General features: G+C 42.9%; 1 protein-coding gene across 1 annotated transcript in view; it reads right to left on the reverse strand.

Moving 5' to 3' along the window:
• LOC136630545 (tumor protein 63-like) overlaps positions 1-18,849 on the reverse strand; it is a 56,435-nt gene extending 37,586 nt beyond the window's left edge. Inside the window, exon 1 of the mRNA XM_066605514.1 lies at positions 18,715-18,849. Coding sequence (XP_066461611.1) covers positions 18,715-18,833 — 119 coding nt within the window. The 5' untranslated portion in view covers positions 18,834-18,849. The remainder of the gene's footprint in view (positions 1-18,714) is intronic.
• Between the last annotated feature and the right edge of the window lie 934 nt (positions 18,850-19,783).

Raw genomic sequence — 19,783 nt, forward strand, 5'->3', positions numbered from 1 at the left:
CGGAATCTAATTCTCTCACTTCCCGATGTCGTAGAAACATGAAATTTGGCATGAGCATTGATTATGTCCAAAATAGGAAAAGTAAAGGGGTCCCAACTTGATTCAATTCTAAGCACAAAAGAACTAGCGTCTAAATTTTACGTACATAATCTAATTCTTTCACTTCCCGCTGTCATAGAAACATGAAATTTGCCACGAGCATTGATTATGTCATAAATAGGAAAAGTTGATAGGTCCCAACTCGATTATTCAATTCTAAGTGCAAAATAATTAGCGTCCAAATTTTACGTACGTAATCTAATTCTCTCACTTTCCGATGTCATAGAAACTTGAAATTTGGCACGAGCATTAAAGGGGTTGTCCCGCGCCGAAACGGGTTTTTTTTTTTTTTAACCCCCCCCCCGGTCGGCGCGAGACAACCCCGATGCAGGGAGGTAAAGAAAGCTCACCGGAGCGCTTACCTGAATCCCCGCGCTCCGGTGACTTCTCTACTCACCGCTGAAGATGGCCTCTTCCTCCGTGGACCGCAGCTCTTCTGTGCGGTCCATTGCCGATTCCAGCCTCCTGATTGGCTGGAATCGGCACGTGACGGGGCGGAGCTACACGGAGCTACACGGAGCCCCATAGAAGACTGCAGAAGACCCGGACTGCGCAAGCGCGGCTAATTTGGCCATCGGAGGGCGAAAATTAGTCGGCACCATGGAGACGAGGACGCCAGCAACGGAACAGGTAAGTATAAAACTTTTTATAACTTCTGCATGGCTCATAATTAATGCACAATGTACATTACAAAGTGCATTAATATGGCCATACAGAAGTGTATAGACCCACTTGCTGCCTCGGGACAACCCCTTTAATTATATCATATAAAGGAAAAGTTAATGGGTCCCAAGTCGATTATTTAATTCTAAACGCTAAAGAATTAGTGTCCAAATTTTACGTATGGAATCTAATTCTCTCACTTCCTGATGTCATTTTATATAAACGACACGTCGCATGATTACCTCCACGTGGTGTTTCCTGGGCAACGCAAAGAACCATGCAAAATGGTGAACATATTTTTTTCGGTATGTCTAAAGTAACCACGACTTCATAAGATTTTCCGTGTGAACACCAGATAAACACCAGTACCTAATTAACTCGGACGAAGCCGGGTATATCAGCTAGTTCCATATATGTCTGATAGATGCAGGTATTGCACCTGCTCCCTGACCCCCAGCGCACCTGGTGAATCTACTTGGATGCAGCGGCTGCCTCTTCAGGCAGGTCAGGTGACCCTACATATAGAGGGGTGTCCTAGAGGTGGCATGATATATTCTGTGGATATTTATGTTGGGAATATGCCTTTAACATTTACCCTAATCCACCCACAAATATATATCATGTACAGCAGTACTTGGATGAGATAGAAGTTTCAATCACTTATTTTATAGGGTTAAGACAAATAAGGGCAAAAAGGAAAAGCTAATCCTTACTAATTCACAGAGCGTAATAACCAAACAAAGGATGTTTAGAGATAATATTACTACTTTCCTGGGAGAGGAGGCAGCCATTTGTGAATATGCTTCTTAAGCTGCAGACACTTGGCAGAGTATTGTGTTCTGGAATTCCCCATGCTCTGCATTATATCACCGTGAAGCTTGGTAGCCATCATCCTCAGCAGGGCACAGCTGTGCAGGGGGCAGGAGGGGGCTAGCACAGCCAAGTGCAGACTTCAGTTTGGCCACAACTATATCCTGGAATTCCCCTCCCTGAAAACAGGGCTTGTAGTATATCCCTGTAGTATATCCCTGCAAATCAGTGATGGAAATGGACATTTCTATTCTTTTTATTACTTTATAATAAAAATATATCATGCCTTATTACACGTCTGCTGTCCTCAAATCCTGAGTTACAAGTGATAGGTTAGCAAGAGGTAATGAACAGATAGGGAGTATATATAATACTCCCTAAACATCCCATTGTTTAGACCATTGAGCAGCCTGGAAGGAGGCATACCTTGGACATTTCTGGGAGGATTTGAGAGATTTACTGAGCAGATCAGGCGGGGCTTAAAAGGTTCACAAATGAGGATTCAAATGTTTGGAGGTATAGGAGCATGACTGTAGAGGGTTATCAGACTACAGAGGGTTAATTTGTAGCATGTAACCAAGAATATGCATAGGTCTTCAAAGGTACAAAAGAGTAGGATATTTTTAACCAAGGCTATTTGCAAAGTTGATTAAAGCTGGCTGCACAGGAGCGTAATTCACTGGGTGCTGCACGCCTGTGACAGTCGCACAGCACACAGCAAGTACACAGTGACACTACATACTTTCTGCGGGCAGTCGATTACCTTTCACTATCTTGGCATCCATGCTCGCGTAATACGGACCAAGATAGAACATGCTACGATATTTATTGCATGCTTATTTTGCACAATATGTGTGATAGGTAGCTTATCGCAGATTGCTACAGCGTATACTCAGTGCACAAAACCCATGCGCGGAATATGCTGTTACCACATGGTTGTGTGAGGAAGCCCTTAGGCCGTTTTCACATGGTCGAGAAAATCACTCAAGATTTGTGCGTTGTGAGATGCACAAATCTCACACGAATATGAACTTCATTCTTTTCAATGGGGTCATACAAATGAGCGGCACATCCTATCTTTGGGCATGCCCTCGCAGTGCATCACCCATTGTTTTCAATGGAGCCAGTGGCAGCATCACACTGCGTGGTAGGTGCACACAAATGCAATGCAAGGTCTCCCCATTAAAAACAATGGGAGACACTCTGCGATCCTTCATCGCAGCGGAGAGTCACTACTTCCTTGAAGTGATGCGAGGTGGTTTTCATATAAAAATGCCTCGCATCTGTGGGGTAACCGCATGTTGGTGAGCACAATATCGGCTGTGATTCACATGGAACACCATAACAAAGCAGGCTGAAAACAAGGCTAATGAGCAGACATCCAACATACCCACACACATAAGCAAATGGAAGAGTTACAGTACGTACAAGGTATTGGCTCGTGTTTTGACCAAGATACTTAGGCTCATAAGCCCACAACAAGAATCCTCATTGTTTTGTAGGTTCCTACTCTATTAAGACAACTTAAATCCCAGGGAGTCCTGCGTGCAACTGGGGTGATCAGCCCAATAGAGACAGACCTGGGGAACCTGGGGCCCTGGCTCGCCATAGATGATAAACGGCATACAAGTAGAACAGAACACTGTTTACACCAACAGACAAGGGAATCCCACCCAGAACCTCATGCATGCAGCAACACTAAGCAAAACAAGCATGGCTCCATACATCGGGGTTCTGGGAGGGAATGAGGAGAAAGATAAATGACCAATGCCCTCTAGCAAGAGGGGCTGGCATTCATGTGCAGCAGACCGGTGGTGATTGGCTGACTGGAGCAATACACATCCAACCAGTTCAATCATTCCACACCTATGGAAGTGTGTTCCTGGAAACTCATAGCACAACATGACAACAGCCTTACTTTTTATTTTAGATGCAATGAAGCAATCAAAAACAAATGGTTGCAAAGATAGTACTTTTCTTCCCCAATAACTTGGGGAAACACCACAAGCCAAGAAATCACAATTACTGAAAAATAAATGGAAGGCTCTTCATGTGCACGATTGCTGCAGTGTAAGATACAGCAATAGTTGCACTCACCTGGCCAGGTGGAATATGCACAACTCTTTACAGATTTAGTGGCAAGGATGGCTGGGATGCAGCTGTAATGGGTTCTGTCCTGTAGAAGAAATCATAGAATGGAGTTGAAAGTGACCTCCAGGGTTATCAAATCCCCCTGCTCAATGAGGGATTCACTAAATCATCCCAGACAGATGTCTGTCCACCCTCTATTTGAAGACTTTCACTGAAGGAGAACTCACCACCTTCCGTGGTAACCTGTTCCACTCGTTGATCACCCTCACTGTCTAATATCTAATTTGCGTCTCCTCCCTTTCAGTTTCATCCCATTGCTTCTAGTCTTTGCTTGTGTAAATGAGAATAGGGCTGATCCCTCTGCACTGTGACAGCCTTTTAGATATTTGTGACCAGCTATTAAGTCTCCTCTCAACCTTCTTTTTTGCAAGCTAAACATTCCCAGATCCTTTAACCATTCCACATAAGACATGATTTGCAGACCGCTTACCATCTTGGTAACTGTTCTCTGTACTTGCTCATGTTTGTCTATGTCTTTTTTAAATCGGGGTGCCCAGAACTGGACACAGTATTCCAGATAAGTTCTGAATAAGAAAGAGAAGAGGGGGATAATTACCCCACGTGATCTAGACTCTATGCTTCTCTTAATATATCCCAGAATTGTGTTTGCCTTTTTGGCTGCTGCATCACACTGTTGACTCATGTTCAGTCTGTGATCTATTAGTATACCCAAGTCTTTTTCACATGTGCTGCTGCTTAGCCCAATTTCTCCCATTCTGTATGTGCTTTTTTCATTTTTCTTGCCCAGATGTAGGACTTTGCATTTCTCCTTGTTAAATACCATTCTGTTAGTTGCTGCCCACTGTTCAAGCTTTTTTAGATCTATTTGAATACTCTCTTCCCTAGTGTTAGCTATATCTCCTAGCTTTGTGTCGTCAGTAAATTTGATCAGTTTCCCATCAATTCCCTCTTCCAGATCATTTATAAAAATGTTGAACAACACTGGGCCAGTTACAGAGCCTTGTGGTACCCCACTTGATACATTCTTCCACTTGGATGTGCAGCCATTTATGACCACTCTTTGAGTACGATCACTCAGCCAGTTCTGAATCCACCTAACAGTTGCCTTGTCTATCCCATATTTGGTCATTTTTTTAATAAGTATGGTATGAGATACTTTGTCAAATGCTTTACTAAAGTCAAGATATACTATATCCATCATATTTCCCTGATCAACCCAGTCGGTGATTCTGTCATAGAAGGAAATTAAATTCGTCTGGCATGACCTGTTTGTTACAAACCCATGCTGGCTCTGGTTAATTACTCCATTCTCATCCAAGTACTTGTATATGCTGTTTAATAATTTGTTCAAAGATCTTCCCTGGTATAGAAGTCAGGCTCACAGGCCATTATTGAACCGGGTGAGCAGCTTAATTAGTCCCCAGTGTTATCAATTAACACCGCAAAATCATGCAGTTCTGAGTGCGGTTTCATGCAGATATGATGTCGTGTGTACCCGCATAGACTCCTTTACTGCCCTGGGTGCACATATTAGAGCATGTCATATATATTTTCAAAATATATAGCGAAAAAACGCTGAATGTGAGGGAACCCATTGAAATCAATAGAACCCATTGAGTTCTATTGTCTATGGCTTGCACAAGCAATTTTGTGTGCAGGAAAATGTGAGCAAAATTGCCCGTCTGCAGGTGCCCATAGAGATGCATCATGTCAAGACTTGGTGTCATTGCCTATTTCTTCAAATTGTGCATGGCACTGGAATAAAGTAGGATTTTGTATGGAAAGCGGGGACTATTGTCAGGGATGTACATGTAGTTCTTATAGAAAATAGCCCTCTCAAACTGCAGGTGTAAAGCCATTACTAAAGGTAGAGTCTTCAAAACACCAGTGAACACATTTCCAGACTGGGATTATTGACCAAGTGTCACAACACATTATGATCTTTTTAGAACATATTAGCTTCAGAAGCTGGATATCAGTTTTCCTGTCCCTAATTACATCCTGGTTACACCCAGCGGTTTACAGACGCAATTAAATTCAGAGCTCTCTGTAGTGCTGCCTCCAGCCAAAAAGTCATTGTGCACTTTGCTGATCCACCTTTTGTTGTGGATTAACCAAGACACTTGTAGGGGAAGGAAGGAGGGGGGAGAAGAGATGTGTTAGGGCTGAGAAAATTCATAAGGATGTTATGTTATTTAAATATATAATGTGACTTTAAGTGAGGAGGAATGGAGGGATAAAAACATGTGCAACTAGTTTACGCTCATGTGAATCCAGCCCAAGGGAAAGGAATGGTAGAAAGGTGACAGAACAGTAGAGATGAGCGAGCGTACTCGGAAAAGCACTACTCGCTCGAGTAATTTGCTTTATCCGAGTATCGCTGTGCTCGTCCCTGAAGATTCGGGTGCCGGCACGGGGCGGGGAGCTGCAGGGGAGAGCGGGGAGGAACGGAGGGGAGATCTTTCTCTCCCTCTCTCCCGCCCGCTCTCCCCTGCTCCCCGCTGCGACTCACCTGTCAGCCGCAGCGGCACCCGAATCTTCAGGGACGAGCACAGCGATACTCGGATAAAGCACATTACTCGAGCGAGTAGTGCTTTTCCGAGTACGCTCGCTCATCTCTACAGAACAGTAAAGAAAATGAGTCTATTCTGATTATTTTGAAATTTTATTTGAAGTTTATTCAGATGGAAAAATGTTATCCTGAACCTAATCTGCAAGTCCAAAAGCAGTGGATATTGTAATACTGGATGTTGCAAAGGTTTTCTACTGGCAAAATCTACAAGTTTTATATATGATATATATCTAATTGTTGGGTGCCCCACCAATCATTAGAATAGGGTTCCTGAGCCTAGACCTCCCTATTGCACAACCACAGTGAGGGTGAGATTGAATGGTACCGTGGTCACACATATGCCCTTCCACTCCACTCATTGTCTATGGCAGAGGTCCCCAACTCCAGTCCTCAGGGACCACCAACAGGTCATGTTTTCAGGATATCCTATGGTAAGAACACCTGTGGTAATGTCTGAGGACCGACAATAATTACATCACCTGTGCAACACTGAGGAAATCCTGAAAACATGACCTGTTGGCGGTCCCTGAGGACTGGAGTTGGGGACCTCTGGTCTATGGGACAGAGACTGACAAGTGCTGTACTGGGCTGTTTCCTTCAGCTCAATAGACACTGAATGGAATTGCAGGGCTCATGTCTTAGAAATCGATGGTGGTTCAAGCATTTAGACATTTAGAGGACACCCCTTTTAAAAGTGTAATATTATTCTCATGGTAATCAAGTTCATTAGCCACAGAAAACACACAAAAAAAATTTGTTAAACTTTGCCATATTAGAAATGGAGATAAGAACTGCACAGATAGGGATAAAGCTGCCGCTGACCATCTGAATAGCTACTTTTGTACAGTATTTTCAGAAGGTGGCTTTCAGAATCATAATTCTAGTTGTAACGGTATGTCCAGAAGGCAGATTGCGCTGTGGATTCTACCTCAAAATGTGCGCAGAAATCCACGTCTGAGCCATAGATTTCAGCAACAGATTTAGTCCTTTCCAGTGGTCAAATGAAATGAGGTCACAGTGCTGGACTGGATAGCTAGAGATTTAACCAGTAGAAAGAGGGATATTGTGATCATGCTGTAATGAGCTCTCGTGAGACCTCATCTGGAATACTGTGTTTAGTTTTGGAGACCCCATCTACAGAAAGACATTGATAAAATAGAACAAGTCCAAAGATGGGCTACAAAAATGGTGGACGATCTCAAGAACAAAACTTATCAGGAAAGAGTAAAGGGGTGGCATCACGTAATACACCCCATGTTATAATTGGTCTATTGTTATGGATTCTAGGACTGATCTCCGGTTAGTTTAAAGGTATCGGTTGCCTTTATTCTTGCTCTTTCATTGTAACTAATGTTTTATTTTGTGATTGGTTCACAGAAATACATAGTGAGGCATGGACACGCTGGGAATGGGGGATGCACGCTCAAACCATAAAAAAGCTAGGTGCTACTGTAGTTAGCCAATGAGTGTAGAGTGGCAGGATAACTGCTGTATCAGCCCTATGGCACCAGTTCTCGGTACCAAGGTCTGGTTCTCTGCATTCTGAAGGGCATCGCAGTTCCTGTGAATGCAATTCTGGCATAAAAAGGGCTTGTGTGACTCAGTCGCTGAATCAAGATTAATAGGGCCACAAACCCTGTTCCGAAGGGGGATATCTTGCCACAAGATCTTCTTTTGATAAATAGTGGTGGGGCCCAGTATAAATGGCCCAAAATTCCCAATTTTGGTGCGTGCGACATTTGTATGCCAGATAACTGGCATACAAGCCATAATAGATATGCTGCACTGTGTTTGACTAGAGTGTCCAGTCTGAAGCATTCTACTCATGTCTGTGATCAATACAGGGAGAGAACTGGAAACTTGTAGGAAGGATAATCATTATTTATATTACTTTTTTATATAGCTCATACATATTCCACATAGGTTGTCATTAGAGATGAGCGAGCGTACTCGCTAAGGCAAATTACTCGAGCGAGTATTGCCTTTTGCAAGTACCTGCCCGCTCGTCTCAAAAGATTTAGGTGCCGGCGGGGGTGAGTGGTGAGTTGCGGGGGGAGGGGAGAGAGAGATCTCACCCCCCCCCCCCCCTCCATTCCTCCCCACTCTCCTCCGTCGCTCCCCGTCCCCCGCCGGCACCCGAATCTTTTGAGACGAGCGGGTCGGTACTCGCAAAAGGCAATACTCGCTCGAGTAATTTGCCTTAGCGAGTACGCTCGCTCATCTCTAATTGTCATTGCTGATATTGGTCCCTATCAGAATCTAACCTCCAAACTCACCTAATTAGTATATTTTGGGGAGGAAGCCCACAAAAACATACAAACATGCCTTTGTCAGATTTGAACTCATGACCGCAACAGTGCTAACTTATGAGCCACCATGTCAGCCACATTATAATCCCCCTTTAAGGTAAATAGACTGGATATTTCTTCTTAAGGGCTCACTCACTCAAACTCCATGCTATTCCATGCAAGTTTGAAAAAATGGCAGGAAGACAGGATCTGCTCTATCTTTTCTCGACCATAGCATTAACAGGCGAGAATACCGCTGGTGAAAATGATACCATTTAAATAAATGGGTTTGTTCAGTTATGCGACTGTGATTTTCACTGCCACATAACGGGACAAAATAACGCCCATGTGTTTAAGCCCTTACACGTGTAAGAAAACATACACCTGTAATGTGCAGGCTTAATACACTCGTGATTTGTTATTTGTTAACACTTTGTAAAGATAATGTATGCATGTATGTTAAAGGGATTGTACAAAAAACAGAGTCGAGGAGGGGCCGTTTAGAGTGTTAGCCTGAGAGGAATTAGTGATTACTGTGTGTGTAGTTGCCTCTGGTGTAGCCTGGTTGGTTTGGTCCTGCGTTGGAGTGGAATGAACATGAGCTGGAGTTGTACGAAGGATCAGTTGAGGGAAGGTTCTCAGGAGTAGACTGTATTCGTAACCCTGTGATTTATTACAGAAAAAGTTGATTTGTGAAATTTATATCATGCAATGTTATTTTCTGTGTCCAAGTTCCAGAGATCTGAGTGATGGTAACACCGACCTGAGGTCCTTGTGAAGCTAACAAATCTGTCAGAATTAAAACTGTAGTATCCTAAAGACTGTTCAAGATCCATTCTAGAACTTTATTATACTCTACATCACCCAGAGTGAATAACACCCAACAAGGGTAACACCACTGTCTAGAGGGTTTTACAACACCTAATCTTCTGTGCCTTATACAGCATAAAAAGTTGTAACCATCAAGCGTTTCTGTGCCATAGTCATGTCAAGGGAGAAAAGAGGTATATTGGGGCGGGGGACGAGAACATGTTCTTCCACTATATAAGGCACTTGTCAGGCCTCACATGGAATACTGTGTACAGTTCTGGTCACCGGTGCTCAGGAAATATGTTACAGTGCTGGAGGGGGTTCAAAGAAGGGCAACTAAACTAATACACGGAATGACGGGACTGGAATACCCAGAGAGGCTATCAAAACTGAAATTATTTACCCTGGAAAAAAGATGCTTATGGGGAGATCAAATAACTATAAATACATGAGGGGACAATACAAGGATCTCTCCCATGATCTGTTTATACCCAGGACAGCGATGGTAACAAGAGGGCATCCTCTATGTCTAGAGGAAAGCAGGTTTCATGACCAACATAGAAGGGGGTTCTTCACCATAAGAGCAGTGAGACTGTGGAACTCTCTGCCTGAGGAAATGGTTATGGCAAAATCCATAGAGGAGTTGAAGAGGGGCCTAGATGTCTTTTTAGAGCACTACTACATTACAAGATATAGACATTAAATAACCAGAAGGGTTATTGATCCGGGTATCTTCTGACTGCTGGACTTGAAGTCAGGCAGGAACTTTGAAAACGTTGATCCAGGGATTATCCTGACTGCCATTATAGGGTCAGGAAGGAATTTTTCCCCCGAAAATGGGCTAAATTGGTATCTGTCTTATTGGGTTTTTTTTGCCTTCCTCTGGATCAACAAGGGGGGTGGGGCTAGAAACAGGCTGAACTGGATGGCCATTTGTCTTTTTTCAGCCTAGCATACTATGTTACTATGTTCTGGTTAAACAGTACAGTCTGCTACTGTATCCTTAAAGGAGATGTCTCGAGGAAGCAGTGATTTTTTTTTTTTGCCCAGTCCCCCTAATTAAACATACATTACTAATTACCCCTGTAAATTACTTTCCTAGCTGGTTTCTACTTACCGTTCCAGCGTTTCAGCAACTTATAAAAGTTTCCCCAAGATGGCCGCCGGCTCTTTCCTCGTCGCTCGCTGCAGCCCGACGTGCGCGCTCCCAAGACGCTGCCAGCTGTGTCTCCATGGCAACCGGACGCCAAGCAGCCGCCGACCGGACGTCCCGCAGCCGCCGACCAGTCACCCACCGCCAGGCAGAAGGTAACCGGCGCAGCCCCCCCCCCCCCCAGCGACAGCCCCCCCGGCCTAGCGCTAGTTCCCCCATCACAGCGGCAGCCCCCCCGGCGCAGCGACAGCCCCCCCCGGCCTAGCGCTAGTTCCCCCATCACAGCGGCAGCCCCCCCGGCGCAGCGACAGCCCCCCCGGCCTAGCGCTAGTTCCCCCATCACAGCGGCAGCCCCCCCCCGGCCTAGCGCTAGTTCCCCCATCACATCGGCAGCCCCCCTGGCGCAGCGACAGCCCCCCCCGGCCTAGCGCTAGTTCCCCCATCACAGCGGCAGCCCCCCCGGCGCAGCGACAGCCCCCCCCGGCGCAGCGCTAGTTCCCCCGGCGCAGCGGCAGCCCCCCCCGACCCATCACTTACCTGGGACGCTTCTCGGGGCTGCTGGGCTGGGCTGGGCTTCTCCGCTGGGCAGCTCCAGTTTCTGCACCTTCCTCTAACAGAGGAAGGTACAGAATGGCCGCTCCAGCGCGCTCCCGAGCAGTGACAGCTCATCTGCGCATGCACAGAAGAGCTGTAGCGGGGAGCACACTGAAGCGGCTCGTGCTGAATGGAGAAGACCGGACTGCGCAAGCGCGTCTAAAAAAGCAAGCTGCCGGCGAATTTAGACGGAACCATGGAGACGAGGACGCTAGCAACGGAGCAGGTAAGTGGAATAACTTCTGTATGGCTCATATTTAATGCACGATGTATATTACAAAGTGCATTAATATGGCCATACGGAAGTGTATAACCCCACTTGGTTTCGCGAGACCACCCCTTTAATCGAGAATCCTTTGTTGCACCACTATTTGAAAATTGTGTGTTGGTATTATTTCACACGGCTTGGCACAGGTGTCACATACTGTCAGCCCCCCCCCCCCCTTTTTTACCTGGATAAAGATGGCCATGGTTGTCATGGCATTAGATTACATTAGAGTAATGTATTCCCAAGCAGCACATGATATAAATTCATCATGTAGCAAATATAGCTTGAGGTAACATAATAAAATTGTATTACAGCTCCCTAGAACTGCAAACAAGATGACAAGTTGTAATGTGCTACCAGATGTTGTCTGACAGTGGAGAGTGGTGATATCTGGGAATATGGATTCGCTACTGCAAGTGTGCTTTGGGAATGAATGTGAAAGTATAGTTAGGTAATACTATCATGCTTGTGATTCTTTTAATCAACTTAATTTAGCCTTTAAAGGGACACTGTCATGACGGAATATCACCATAAAGTTATATTGCTCTTGCGGGTGGTGACAGGCAAGGAACTTGGGGTGTTTTTAATACTCACCCATTGCCCGGTTCCTGCGATGTCCCTACGTGAAGTCCGCACGTGGCCTGAAGATTTGACTCTTCTCAGACCGCTGTGTACACGCACTCCCAGCTCCCCGTAACCACCCAGAACAGCGCCATAATTTAGTTTATGGTGCTATTCCATAGTGACAATGTCCCGTTAAAGCTTTATAGGACTTTTCAACCGAAATGCATTTATGGCTGAGTGTACTGCGGACACCTTATGTGTTGTCACCATGAAGAGAGGTACCTGTACACTGAGCAACTATTGTTCTAATAGTCACTCAGAAAAGTCAGTGAAGTGTACAAATGATAGCTGTTTGAAAGCTTTTAAACAGCACACTTATTGTTCTTGAGTTGTTCGCTGACACATCATCCGTAGAGGGATCTCCATGCAGATTCATTCTAAAGTAAGTACGAATAACTGTGACTTTACTTACACCAGATGACTTTTGATCAACTAGCAACTATTTTTAGGTGAGCTTAAATGAAATAACTAGTGATTAGTGAGCGAATTATCACTTGTCACCCTGTTCTGTTTACACAGAACGACTATTGTTTGCATTCACTCTTCCGAATGATCATTCAGATGATAGTCGTTCTGTATAAAGCCACCTTAAGGGCGCCCACCCACTAGCGTTTTTTTTACCTGCGAAATTCGCAGCATTTTTTTCTCTGCAGGGGTCTATGGGACTTGTAATGTTAAAATCGCGATCGCGCAAAATCGCGATTTCGCGGTAAATTGCGATTTTGCGCGATCGCGATTTTAACATTACAAGTCCCATAGACCCCTGCAGAGAAAAAAATACTGCGAATTTCGCAGGGAAAAAAAACGCCAGTGGGTGGGCGCCCTAAGGCTTACTCACAGTGGCATAGGCAAAACTACGCTCGGCAGCTCAGAGCGTTGTTGCGCCTGAATAAGGGGAAGATCTTCCACTTCACCGCTAGTTCAAACTCCGTGCCAGAGCGCAGGAGTATGGAAATTACCACGGGAAGCTACGTGCTGCCTGATCTTCCCCGCTGGTCCTATCTTTTCGCAGCCGTACAAATCACGGCCTAGAAAAGAGGTGGTGAAAACAAAACCACTGAAATCCCATAGAGATCAGTGGTTTCATTTTGTCCCACTACACAGCTTTGATTATCACGGCCGAATACGGAGACAAAACCACGTTCGTCTGAATCCGGCCTCAGGGCTTAGTCAGACGACTGTATGCCCAATTGCTCAGGTTCCTGTGCAACGCATTTGTGTTGTGAACGAGGTACATTTGAGAGCGTATCGGCACATAGTACTGTACATTTTGTGCACACAGGAACTGTTCACATGCACGTGACATACCCCGTCATGTTTTATAATGCTATGTAGCCTACTAAGGTCCAGATGTGCTCTTTTTTTCACGGAATTGTGCTGCATATTGCACATTTGCGCACCTTTCTATAGACTTCTATGGGATCTTTGCTGCACAAATACGCACAAAGATACTGCAGGTCCTATTTTTGGGGGGGATGTGTACACAAGATTGCGCACGCAAAAAGCGTTAATAAGAAGAAACCCATTGACATCAATAGGTTCTATTCTCTGTGTGTTGCACGCTTATATTTTGCAGGCGTAAAAGGGCATGCTAAAGTACGTTCATCTGAAGAAGCTCTAATGCAGCAGCTTGCATCAATGAACACAAGAGTGATATTTGAAAAAGCTGGAGAAAGGGGCTGGTATTTTAGATAGTTTTTTGTATTTTCATGTTTTGAATCCAGAATATCAAAAAAGTTTGGTACGGTGTTAGCCAGTAGAGCAAAATGTGATTGTTCCCAGCAAGAGAAAAGACGTAATCTTATAGATATGATACCTTTTAATGGGTACCAAAAATACATGATGTAATAGCAAGCTTTCCAACCTACTTCGAAAGCTTGCTGTAACATCATGTATTTTTGTTGGCCATTAAAAGGTATCATATCTAGAAGATTACTTGGTTTCTCTTACTGAGAACAATTACAATTTGAGTCCAGAATATTTTCAGTCCTCACTAAACTCCTTTAAAATTATTTACACTTCTACATCTGGTCTATAAATTGACTCTTATGAAGTTTTAATGCTTTTTCTACATGATAAGTATTTCCTATTTCGTAATTATAACTCCTCAAATCATCTTATGAACTAGTTTAGTGTATTACTTCCCTGCAACTACAATAGCTGGGCACCAGTACTTATATTATACTGGATAAAAAATAATACAAGCATATAAAACGATTTCCATTCAGCAAGTTATGGATAGGGGATATCTCAGTTCCAATGAAGCAACAGTCTTTACATTTAGTCTGTTTCCAAGCAATTGAATGAGATCAGCAATACGTGGTTTTAAATGCAGTTTGGTAATATCTACATTTGTTGGTGGTTTGAAAAGTTAATACACGTAAACATCCTTTCGCAAAATGTAGACAGCCGCACATACAATAGGAAGGACACAGATGGAGTGCTCATCTCAAAGGAGACATAAGGACATCCAACTAGCGATTCTCTCTTACTAGCCCTGTAGCCCATAATCGTTATTTTGAGTGATTACTCAGACGACTGTAGGCCTTTGTAAAAGTACCCTAAAATATGTATTTATTATTACCCGTAAATAATGTAGATGACGTTTCAAAAAAATCCCATCCACACGCTAAGGAAAAACTCAACAAGCAAAAATTGATCTGTATGAACTTTAATCCGCAGCGTGTCAATTTATACTGAGGATTTTCACGGTGAATGTCATATTTTCAAATGAGAGGATAAAATGCATGACAGAATCCATACAAGTCACACTTTTGATCTGCAGCAGATTTTGCAAACGGCTGATGGACACCTATCCTCACAAACTCTAGGTTGGTATTCTTGCTTGTGGTGCCTTTATTAAATTCTGTCTTGAAGAGGGTAAGTTATTCACTAGAGATGAGCGAGTATACTCGCTAAGGGCAATTGCTCAAGCGAGCATTGCCCTTAGCGAGTACCTGCGGGGGAGAGCAGGGAGGAACGGAGGGGAGATCTCTCTCATCCTCTCTCCCCCCCACTGACTGCCGCTACTCACCGCTCCCCCGCGCCGGCGCCCGAACCTTCTGTCTCGAGCGGGCAGGTACTCGCTAAGGGCAATGCTCGCTCGAGCAATTGCCCTTAGCGAGTATACTCGCTCATCACTATTATTCACTCAACTAATATATGTAAATAATTGTAATTTGTAAATTAAAGATGTACAATTTCAAGTTATCCCTACCCACAAGGTAGGAGATAAATTGCTGATTGGTGGGGTTCTCACTTCTGAGACTTGTGCCGATCTCAAGAACGTGATTCCAATGTCCCCTATCCTCCTCACTGAATGAATGAAGCAATGGTCATGCAAGCACACCAGCACTCCATGTACTTTCAATGGGACTGCAGAGATAGCCAAGCAGCACCCGCTCAGGTATTTCCATCAGCCCCATTAAAATGAATGGAGCACTGATTAGTCAGGCAGTTTAAACACTGATCGTTCATAGGAATATGAAACGCTGAATGATCAGTGAACGAGAATCATACAGCTTAAACACGCGCCAGCGCAAACGAGCTGATGATGACGTCATCAGCTCGGTCGCTCAGCAAACGAGAATCCTGAGATTCTTGGCTAGTGTAAAAGGACTATAAGGAGTGAGCTCAGGAGCTAAGCCATGTCATACACAGGTGGTGCCGGCTGTGTTATATAGATGACACACACCTGCAATGCCCATTTAACCTTCAGCAATTATATAGTGAGAGGCTACCTCTGTCACACCATCACCCTCCAATGCGTTTACATGGCATCTAGGTCTGACATCTTACTACTCCTATTAGGACTTAATAGAATAATATGGATATGCACAATATACTACAATACAGTAGCGTGGCGGTACATTCTATCAAGCAATTGCATTGTAAACTTTCCTAGTGGGACCATGAAGTTAAAAAGCTTTATAAAAGCTTTAATATATTGAAAAACAAGTATAAAAGTTCAAAGCCCACCAAAATATAAAAGATGAATATAACTGGTATTGCAGAGTCCATAACATGGCGACCTATTAAAATATTATGTTATGTATCCAATACAGTGAACGGCACAAAAAAATAAACAGCGCCAGAATTGTTGTATTTGGTCACCTTGACTGCCAAAAACGTCATATGTACCTCAAAATGGTACCAGTAAAAACTACAGATTGCCTCACGTAAAACAAGCTCCCACACAACTTCATTCACTGAAAAATAAAAGATACGAGTCTCAGAATATGGCGACACAAAGCAATTTTTTATTTAAAAAAAAAGGGTTTGTATTACTTTGTAAAGATTTAAAAATCTATAGAAATTTGGTATCACCATCATCATACTTAATAAGTTACTACATATATATATATATATATATATATATAAAATACAACTTATTCTGAAAAGAAACAAGGCCTCATATGGCTATGCTGGCAGAAATGCAAAAATTAGTGACTCTTGGAAGACTCGGAAGAAAAAACAAAAAAGTCACCACCTCAACTAGCTGTGGCAGAAGAGGTTAATGGCTCACGGAATAAAATGAAATGATGTTCGCAAGCTTTCGAGACTCCATAGGTCTCTTCATCAGGTCCATGTTGCACAGGTATGTAAAAAACAATATAAAGAACATTTCTAAGTTTAGAACTAGAGATGAGCGAACTTACTCGTTCAGAGCGTTTTTGCACTCGAGCATCGCTTTTTCCGAGTAACTGACTACTCGGGCAAAAAGATTCGGGGGGGCGCCGGGGGTGAGCGGGGGGTTGCAGAGGGGAGTGGGGGGGGGAGAGAGAGCTCCCCCCTGGTCCCCACTGCTACCCCCCTCTCAACCACGTCGCCCCCCGAATCTTTTCGTCCGAGTAGTCGGTTACTCGAAAAAAGCGATGCTCGAGTGCAAAACCGCTCTGAACGAGTACGTTCGCTCATCTCTATTTAGAACCCTTTATTCTTTAAAGTGTTTCCTGGATCACCTCTAATAAATATAGAGAAGAACAATCACTATGTATAAAAGGCCTAATATAATTCTCTATTAGCCTTCCGTTTACAGGCAACATGCGGGTGATAATCATGTTAAAATAAATATTTCAGAATGTAGACTTGACTTAGGGCTCATGCCCACGAGCGATGCGGGATACACCAGTGGATTTACGCCGCGAGAGTACTGCTATTAAAAACTAAAATGTGCCTGTGAGTGATCATTGATTTCCGCGGTCTCCATTAATGCTTTATTAATGGACACCTCCCGAGGCGTAAATTTGCGGAAAGTAGAACATGCCACAATTTTTTTCCCACTGCGTAAATCGGTAGTAGAATTCCGCACGTGAGTATTGGCAGGCAGAAAGCTGTTAGGTTCAATAGAATCTAATAGCTGCGGAATTCACATGCGTTTTACCACAGCGAGAAGCGCGTAGCGATTCCGTCTGTGGGCATTCACCCTAAGTCTATGTTCTAGAGTCAAGGCAGTATCCGTTATTATTAGTGATCAAGATGCATTATTATCACTAGTTGTATGTGAAATGCACTCAAAGAAACAATTAAGCACTTTACAGTTCAGGTCCTAATTGGATGCATGCCTTTTAACGTTATCAGCAAGTCATTTGGTATGTCACTTAAACCTTTTTATTGATGTGCATTACAAATTAGAGGACAAAATATGCCAATGCAATAATTGCTGACTATGCACCTGATATATATATATATATATATATATATATATATATATATATATGTATATGTGTGTGTGTGTGTGTGTGTGTGTGTGTGTGTGTGTGCGCGTGCGTGCGTGCGTGTGTGTGTGCGTATATATATATATATATATATATATATACACACACACACACACACACACACACACACACACACACACACACACACATATATATATATATATATATATATATATATATATATATATATGATATTATAAAGTTTACAACAAACTCTTTTTATTGTATATTAGTATATTAACCTAAAAGGTAAATTTGCTCTACATAACTGTTAGTGAATGAAATTATACGAGGCTACCAAAATCATAACACCATTAGCCATCAGGATAGCTCTTATATAATGTTATTTCTTAGAATTGATTGTGACTGTGTGTCACTGTCTTTACCTCAAACGGCAAATTAATCCAAACTATTCCTATACAATGCAACAAAAACAGACTAAACACCACAAAACCTCACGGATAAAACTAAAGTTTTCAAAATATTGATTTCAGCTATGTTCACGCCTGCGTTTGGGTGTTCCGTTTTCCTGGGAGCAAGAAAGGAGAATCCTCTGGCCGATCCATCTTATGACGGAACTGAATGGCGCCAAATGAACCCCATTGACTTTAATGATGTCCGTTTGATCTCCATTTAGCTTTTCAGCATCTTACAGGACGAAAAAGTCCTTTGGCATTTGGTGACAGATATGCGACAGACCCTCTAAACGGAGATTCCTAACGCAGATGTGAACATAGCCTAAGTCGCAAATGTAAAAGTCCATTGAAAAGAAGTAGATCCGTCAAACTTCCACCTTTCATTCTGAATCCTGCACACTGTATGTGTATCAAGAGATTAAACCACTTTACAATATACTAATATATCGCAATATAACGTCCGCGATACATAGAGTATTACTAAAAGCTTACAAAGAATAATAATCCATTGAAAATCCAGAGAAACAGCAAAATCAGGGATAGCAAGAAATGAAGTATCTACTAGAAATGAAGAAGGTCAGCACTCACCGTGATATGTGTGGATCAGGATGATAGGACAGAGCTGTACAAGGTAAGGGTTCAAAATTCATTTCCTTCAGCTTCTTTTGATATAAATAGAGAAATAAATATCTAGTAGAGATGTACATGTAGATATAAAGTATGAACACCTCAACTTAGTGACAACTGCTAGAAGTGATAAAAGTTTTTGACATCTGTCAATAGGCGGGACTTTTACTGGATGGACCAATGAAATCTACCCAGTGACAGAGGCAATGATTCTTTCCAACTGGGCACCTCCAGTTATTTATTTGTTTTGCTTGGTGCTTCAGTCAGTCTTGGCACACATGATAGGATTCTTGCTGAGGAGTTTGTTGTAGTGAATGTGATCTAAGTTGATTGCAATTGGCCGTTTTGTGGCTAGTGAGTGTTTTATTTTATGACTGTTCTTGCTATGCTGCCCTGTCTTGGTGGATTGAGGCTCAGCTGATATAGAAGCCTACATTGTATTACAAAAACTTTCAGGGGAATTTTTTTTGTATGTCCTTAATACAAACAAACTGTTTTGTGGTAAGATTTTCGATACAGGGAAATTCCTTTACACCAAATACTGTGTACTTGCACTCCTAAGATCATTTATAGGTTGTGCTGATGTATTCCTATGCTGAAGTCCGAATCATTGTCCTCAGTCACATAATACCATTTTCATAATGCGGAATCTGTGGTCAAATAAAAGAAATCATTGTGAATGTCGGCAGCATAAATAACAACATATAAAAGTATACTGAAATGTATAAAAAATGGCACTCACTTACTGCTAGCTGGGATATTCTGCACTGTCTACTTTGCTGTATATGACATTATCTGGTAAGAGAAGCAGAGAGCTACAACGAAGGTTGCTGTGTGCTTCTAACTTGGTTCCTACAGAGACTCCCACCCAAATATTGCACTGTAAGTTGATATGGGTTTTGTGGTTTTGTAGAATGAAGGAAATATGAATCAGGTTCTAATTTAAAACTGATTCCAAGAAGAAAAATTAGAATTCGGGTATCTATGCAACTAGAGTGTTTGCATGCTGCGACCCAAATACCTACAATGT

The sequence above is a fragment of the Eleutherodactylus coqui genome, chromosome 1 (assembly GCF_035609145.1).
Source record: "Eleutherodactylus coqui strain aEleCoq1 chromosome 1, aEleCoq1.hap1, whole genome shotgun sequence".
Lineage (NCBI taxonomy): Eukaryota > Metazoa > Chordata > Amphibia > Anura > Eleutherodactylidae > Eleutherodactylus > Eleutherodactylus coqui.